The sequence below is a fragment of the Lathyrus oleraceus genome, chromosome 5 (assembly GCF_024323335.1).
Source record: "Lathyrus oleraceus cultivar Zhongwan6 chromosome 5, CAAS_Psat_ZW6_1.0, whole genome shotgun sequence".
NCBI lineage: Eukaryota > Viridiplantae > Streptophyta > Magnoliopsida > Fabales > Fabaceae > Lathyrus > Lathyrus oleraceus.
In genome coordinates this window covers 143,396,117-143,403,577 of record NC_066583.1, presented here as the reverse complement: position 1 = coordinate 143,403,577, position 7,461 = coordinate 143,396,117, and the positions used below count along the sequence as shown (strand labels likewise).

At 36.6% G+C, this 7,461-nt stretch overlaps 1 protein-coding gene across 3 annotated transcripts; it reads right to left on the bottom strand.

The window, feature by feature from the left end:
• Positions 1-823: 823 nt before the first annotated feature.
• LOC127078769 (uncharacterized) lies at positions 824-2,677 on the bottom strand. 3 transcript variants are annotated; one of them, XR_007787872.1, is made up of 4 exons: positions 2,385-2,677; positions 2,159-2,305; positions 1,310-2,022; positions 824-1,125 (listed from the first exon to the last, which is right to left on the bottom strand). XR_007787872.1 is itself a non-coding variant. In XM_051019204.1 (3 exons), exons 1-3 carry the CDS (start codon positions 2,580-2,582, stop codon positions 1,876-1,878), a joined length of 492 nt encoding a protein of 163 aa, XP_050875161.1. In that variant the 5' UTR covers positions 2,583-2,677; the 3' UTR covers positions 1,176-1,875. The 3 variants fall into 3 exon arrangements, 1 of the variants encoding a protein (XP_050875161.1); XR_007787871.1 differs by having other exon boundaries at positions 824-1,068; XM_051019204.1 differs by lacking the exon at positions 824-1,125 and having other exon boundaries at positions 1,176-2,022.
• Positions 2,678-7,461: the final 4,784 nt, after the last annotated feature.

Below are 7,461 nucleotides of genomic sequence, written 5' to 3'. Positions count from 1 at the left end.
TTGTGTGTTTTTTTTTTAATGTAAGTTGTTGTTTTTGAGTTAAATTTATTAAATATATATGTAATTGTTATTGTGTTTGAGTATGAGATTGATATTAAAATTATGTCTTTTTTACTCTTTGTGCAATTCTCTTGTTGTTCCGTCGAGTTGAGTTTAATAAATCTAATGTCGGTTGTTTGTTTCACTAACCCCTTTTTGAACATAAAACCTATTAAATTGATTTTAGAAATAATCATATAAAAACTTTTGTTATATTAGAAACATATCTTACACTAATTAATGTTTTTCTAACATTGTGCAACTCATCATTTATCTCATGCTCTTTTATGGTTAAAATATCTCCAATACTTTTAGTTTTTGTTCAACTTTCTTCCATATTTGTTCATTTTTTAAAGCTTCAAATTTTATGCTTTCAAGAATGAATTAGTAAAAAAGTAAATGTTAAATAAATAACTTGAAACATTGAAGAGATTTTAACCATGAAAGAACATGAGATTAGTGATGAATTATATAATGCTTTAAAATTATTAATCAATATAAGTTATTCTTCAAATATAACACAATTGTTCATATAACTATTTTCGTAACCAATTTTGAGAAGTTATATGTTATTTAAAACTCTCCCACCTTACAATTTTTAAGTTTCTCAAATTATGGGAATTTTGTGTTATAAATAAAAAAATTAAATCTTCCAACATCCTCCCCAAACTGTCAAATAAAATCTATGAAAGTGTTTTTATTATTGGAATACATTTTTTATAAGTATATAAATGTAATCAAAATTAGTCCAATGATAAAACAAAGGCCTGAATTTGAATGATGATAAAGAAAGGCACGTTCAAAAGCCAGTGACTATGTATGTAGCTTAATTTTACATAGCTAGGGTAAAGTACTTGACCCGAAGTTCTTTCTGTCTTAATCTACTATAGTTAAGATCACTCGCATGTCTTTGGATATAAAACACTCTTAAAGAGTCCTAAGTGAATAAACAGCAAAGCCAACAGCAAAGAGAAATAGAGCATAGGTTAAATACTTCATTGCAATATCGTCACACTTTTGTTTTATTCCCTGCATATGATTTCGATATCAGAACCTCATCATATGTATCCTCTCAGTTCTGTTATTCTGGGGAAATTGCAGATTTCAAATAAAAATAAAATTAAGGAACAACAGAATTATGTTGATGTAGATAAACTACATTGTATATTTGTAAAAACAATATTAATCTTGATTTCTGTAATATAGTCAACAGGATCCTACATTTAAGAACAGAGATAGTATAATTTTACAAGTTAAGAGAATAGCAGACCTTAATTTCATCAGCCTGGACTTCAATCATGCTTCCGTAACTACGCCGAACCCGGAAGGACTAATCCATTTGCAGGCATAATTGGTATTCTGTCATGCTAATAGGATCAACTTCCAGATTAAGTGATAGTTCAGTTCCGGTCTCATTCAAAACTATCAAATTATTTGACAGTAACCAGAACTCAATGAAGAAAGTAGTTGGATAGTAGTTCTCAGGATAGGAAACTACTATTATTTGGGGAAAAAGTATGAACTAACTCGATCAATCCAACAATTCAATCAAATCTAACACATTTGATTCAATTTTCTTTTTGTTTCTATTTTGGATCATATCCAACCCAACTCAATCCGTGAATAAGTTATGACTTGATTGTCAGCGACTATATTTTGGGAGGTCTGATATGTCTCTTTAACCTAAGAAACTAATTTCAAATATTCAATATCATACCGATCAATCCTTGAATAGTTGAATCAATTTATTTCACAAAACCTAAATCTCACCTGAAAATTGAATGTGAAAAGTAATGAAAAATTTCCAATCTCTTGTTCTGTACTCTGTAATGAGTTTCATATTTTACTAGTAATAGCCGGAAGATATTTGGTATGACGGCCCTGAGCAAATATTTGGCCAGTATTTTTCTTCCTCAAATCCACGCTTATAACAGCTATAGTCTTTCCTACTCGTAGAACTCGCGCGTCGATCTCAATCTCCTCCTACCATGACATAATCCATATGGAATTAAAACTAAAAACCATTTTTGTGATATCTTCATCACACAGATTCAGTTATGTACTTATTTGATATCACAAATAATTAGGTTAATTAAGACGATGAATTATAGATACGAACATGAACATATGCAGCATCCAAGCATGAGACGTTGATCTCGAGGGAAACTCCGGAATCCCATGGAAAACCCGCGGCGGGAACTGCGGCTGCGCCAACCACATCTACCAGAGTAGCGATGGCACCACCGTGTAAGTATTTAGCTGAATTCTGCGAGTTAGGTCAAAATCTAAATTAAAACAAAGTTCATTGAAGAAGAAGATTGAAGAGAGTAGGATACGATACGAACGAGTAGTCGTGGCGGTATCTTCATTGAGAAGACGACACGGCCAGGTTGAATGAGATCGAGGCGTAGGTCATGAAAGACCAGAGGTTCTAAAAACTTTTTGGGAAATTCGTGTTCCTGCTTTGAATTTGAAGATTCTCCTTTCTCCAAGTACCTCTTCACTGATTCCAAATCTGTTATCTTTCCTTCTGTTTTCACCATTCTGGTTTTTTCTTTTCGATTGTTCTTTGGCGTGTTCACTTACTCATACAAGTGCACAACTAGTAGACAAATTTAAAGCAAATTTACCAAAAACATAGATACACACATGTTGATTTTAATAGATTCTATAATTTTCCAAAGTCAAACTACTTTATTTACATTTTTAGAATATGTTTGGATTTATATTATATAATGGAATGTATAAATAAATAATTTTCCTTCTCTTCATAATGTGAATTTTTTTTTTAAAATAACCATTTATTTCAAAAAAAATTGAAAATAATCAATTATTAAAAAAATTATCAAAATAACCGTGGTTTGAAGAGGATGCGCCAGATGAATTGGCGCATCCCAATGCATGAAGAGGAGGCGTCAATAGCATTGGCGCATGCATTGGACTCCTCATGAGGAGGCACCAATGCTAGTGGCGCCTACATTGAACCCCATGAGGAGGCGCCAATGCTAGCGGCGCCTGCGTGTGTTTGGTAATGTGAGCGCCAATTCATCTGGCGTCTGCTTGCATATCATTGTGGGCGCCAATCCCTCGGGCGCCCACGTGTTTTGTACAATTTGATGTTCCGTCTCTATAAATATCACGCATTGGATACAATATTTTTCACTCAAACTCATCTCCTCATACCATAATTTGTCTACTTCAACCACCATCAATTTCAATTTTCTCTGTTTCAACAATGTCTTCATACATTAAGAAACAAAATGCTGATGTAATATTTTCCATCGTTACGGCTCCGATACAGATTCGACTTTGGAACACAGATACGTTTAAACGTCTTAATCGGACGTTGTACAGTTAGTTAGAGGGAGAAATTGGAGAGGGTGAACGAATTAGAAGAATGTAATGGCCTGTGTCCACGTTCAACCAAAACGGAGAAGTGCGCGAATGGGTGGATATTAAGACCGACCAAGACGCTCGTAGGATGATGCATTACATGTTCAAAATTGTTTTAATGGTTGTAATTGCATAGTTCTTGTATTGTACTTGTTATAATTATTTGTGTTACTGTTTATGTAATGGTACTTTCGTCACAGACGTTTAATATGAAATAAATTTAGTTTTTCATATATTGCAATAGAGGTACATGTAAATTTATCTGGTTGTGCTCGTTCCAACACTAGGATAGTTATTACGATTGTGACCTGGCTGACGGCATGAACTACATAGTCTAACCATTTTGTTCGTCGTATCCATTTCGGTTCAAATTCGGGTGCTATTTGGGCGACCCTTTTTCTTCCTTCGCATAACTTCATTGTGCCAGACGATGTCCCCTTGATATTCTGGCCAATAATCCTCTTTTGCCACTACGGAAAAACTAATTTTATAAACATTTGAAAGATTGGCGACTTTGTAAACTTTATATAGCAAGTAGGATGGATCCCTTCGAACCTTTGAGCATGCCGCAATGACATGGGAGTAGGGGGTACGAAAGGATTGGAACTTTCCGCAGTCGCACCAACCTATATCTAGTTTGACTCTGTACTGTCCTATCGGCATGCCCTCATTATGATCCATGGACTCGGCAACACTAAACCAACCTTTAGTTCGGTCAAAAACCGTAACCACGTGTGTGTTTGTTTTGCCAGCTTCATGTCTGATGAATTTCATTGAAGCATCACTGAACAACTGTCCAGATTGCAACATTGAACTCCATTTTAAGCGTCTGGTTTCAAACAACGCCCCTAGCCTGAAATATGTAGCCTGCACCGAAGCGGTATTGGTAGGTTACGGATGTCTTTGAAGACAAAGTTCATTGATTCCACAAGATTTTTTATCATGTGGCCCTAACGCTGACCGTTGTCGTATGCCCTAGTCCACTTCTCCAATAGAATACTATCGATCCACCGTACCGCATTGACAACCTTCTTCCGCAACGGTAGTGTTTGAAAGAAGGTTCTGATAATGCATAACCTGCATTGACAACCTTCTTCCGCAACGTCTTATCTTTGATTCCCGAATGAAATTCTGAGCAATATGTCTAATACAGAACACATGCGTTGAAGGAGGATTTTGCCAGCAGTTATCAATGTTATTATATGCACTGATGATTGAAGGGTGTCTGTCGAAGATCAAACATAAGTTAGGCTGAGGTGCAACGTGCAATCAGAGATTTCTTAGAAAAAAACTTCATCCCTCAGCAGTCTCTCCTTCAACTAGGGAAAAGGCGATTAGAAAAATATTGTTGTTCCCATCTTGTGCCACTGCCATCAGTAACGTTCCTTTGTATTTTCCGTACAACCATGTACCATCAATTTGTATAATTGGTTTACAGAAAGAAAAACCTATTATACATGGTTGATACGCCCAGAATAGACGGTGAAATATTCTATTTCCAACAGCACACGTACCATCTGGTGTATAGGCGGGCAATGTTTCCATCTTGACAATTGTCCCGGGAGCATATTGTTTTAGAGCCAACAAGTATTTTGGAAGTTGTTTGTAAAACTCCTCCCAATTTCCAAACACTTTTTCAACAATTTTTGTCCTAGCTATTCATGCCTTCCTATATGATGGAGTGTACTTGTACTCTGCCCTAATATGCAAGATTATTGTACTCACCTTTAACGACGGATTGTTGCCAATGAGAGACAATATTTCATCGCATATTAGCTGAGAGCTTAATTTACGATGATCCTGCATTGGGTTTATCAGCATGCATGTCTGATCTGGACCCATTGATCCAATCTCCCAAGACTCGCTCCTCTTCCGGTACGAAGTTGACAACCTAAAAAGGCAGTGCTCATTCGGACAATAAACTTTATACCTCGATGCGCCAGTTCTATCAACTCTGAAATCAGCTGATAGTTGCATGTGGAATTTCTTAATGGCTTTTACACATTTCTCTTTTGTGCGAAATGTGTCTCCTTATTTCAAAGATCCTTGCATCTGCACGTAAGGATTGTACCATACATCTGCTGAAGGTTCATCTGAACCCAAATTCAACCTTGTCATATGTTGGGGTGGGCAATATACATGACTTGCTGGTATTGGCTCCTCTTCCTCTTCAGCGTTCACCATCGAATCAACCATGATCTCAGCTTCTTCTTCTTCATCATCTGGAACATTCACCTCAGCTTGTTCGTCATCAGTCTCACAAAACACTTGTGACTGATCAATGAACTGAGACGCCTGTTGTTAATGTGGTAATATATACAACTCTATATCGTTGTAACCAGATTGTTCGTGACTGACAAACATATGTTGAACATCGTCATCATCTCGAATCTTCTTCTGATAAAATTTTACCTGGTTTTATGTAAACCAAACCGGATTTTTATAGATGATTTGACCCACATTACTGCACTGCAATTTCTTTTCTATTCTTTGTTTCAGATGTGAAAAATTTGATCGTCGATTTATTGTAAACCGAGTTACCTCCGTGTTTCGAAAACAAAAACCGAACAACTGATGATCAAATATTTCACCTTCGACATGGGCACTGATCATGTAATGTTGTATGGAAGAAATTTTGTTCAAATATTAAATATGTAGATAGCTTTAATAGAATTGAATGCATTGCTAAGTTGTTGATCTGCACAGTATAAATAGCGTTGCATTGTTAACTTGGTTGTTGCATTGATAACTTGGTCATTGTCTGTACATACTTGACCATGCATGCAGTAGAAAGAATCAAACATACTGAGAAAAGAGTGACAAGAACACACATGCGCCAAGGAATCAAGGAATCTCTGAACCTTGAGCCCTAATATTCCCACCTAGGCGCCCATTCCCTAGGCGCCATAAAGTAACTGGGGCGCCAAAAGGAAAGGTGCCCCTTCATAAAATTTGGACTTAGGCGCCACTAGGAAGGGCGCCCCTTCCCATTGCCCTACACTAAGGCGCCAAGAGGAAGGGTGCCTCTTCCTTGCATGTGAAGAATCACATGCAGGCACCAAGAGGAAGGACGCCTCTTCCCTTTGCATGTGGGTTCTTCACATGCGCCTAGAAGAGAGATTCCTCACATGCTTTCTGAATTTTATCATTCCCTTGTCTTCTCTTGCCATTGCATGCAACCAATCCCATTCTTCTTAAGTTGCAAACCTACTCACTCATTCATCTATAAATAGCCTCTCGTATCAACAATATCAAATCATCTTCATCAATACTCAATTATATTCTTCTACCACACTTGTTTCCTCTACCACACTCAAGCTTTGCAAAATCAAATCATGTCTTTGTTGACTATGGGCGATGAACACAGAGGCACACTCGAGAATATCTCGGTATTTGTATGTTATCTCTCTCTTTTTACTTTTTCTGTTTTTAGTCTTATACCTTTGTTATCTATGTTTTTCTTACTTCTTATAGAGTTGTGTTTGTTGATTATGTATTTCTTCTTCTAATTGTATTTTCTTACTTTTGTGTTATTAGGATCCGAAGCGATTTAGATGTCGTGTACATGAATATGTATCCCATGATCCTTTAATAGAACCATATATTAGAGGATGTGGATTTGGAAATCTACTCAACACTGTTTCGTACTCGGTGGACTACAAGTTCATTCTGGATTTGTTGGAGAGGTGGAGACCTGAGACCCACACATTTCACCTTCAGATTGGTGAATGTACCGTCACACTTGAGGACGTGTACATGTTGTTGGGTCTCCGTATAGATGGAAAGGCAGTGAATGGTAGAGTTAACCAAGACAACAATATTTGCAATGAATTATTGGGTGCCCCTTTGTTAGACGATGAAACTGAGGGAGACACATCCGGTCAAGCAAGGGGGCAAGGTATAAATTTAAAATACCTTAAACAATATTATGTCAGTATAGTATTGTCCGACGATTCAAACGAGTATGAGAAAATAATAAAAGCTCGGTGTTATATTATGATTTTATTTGGTAATTTTTTGTTTCCAGAA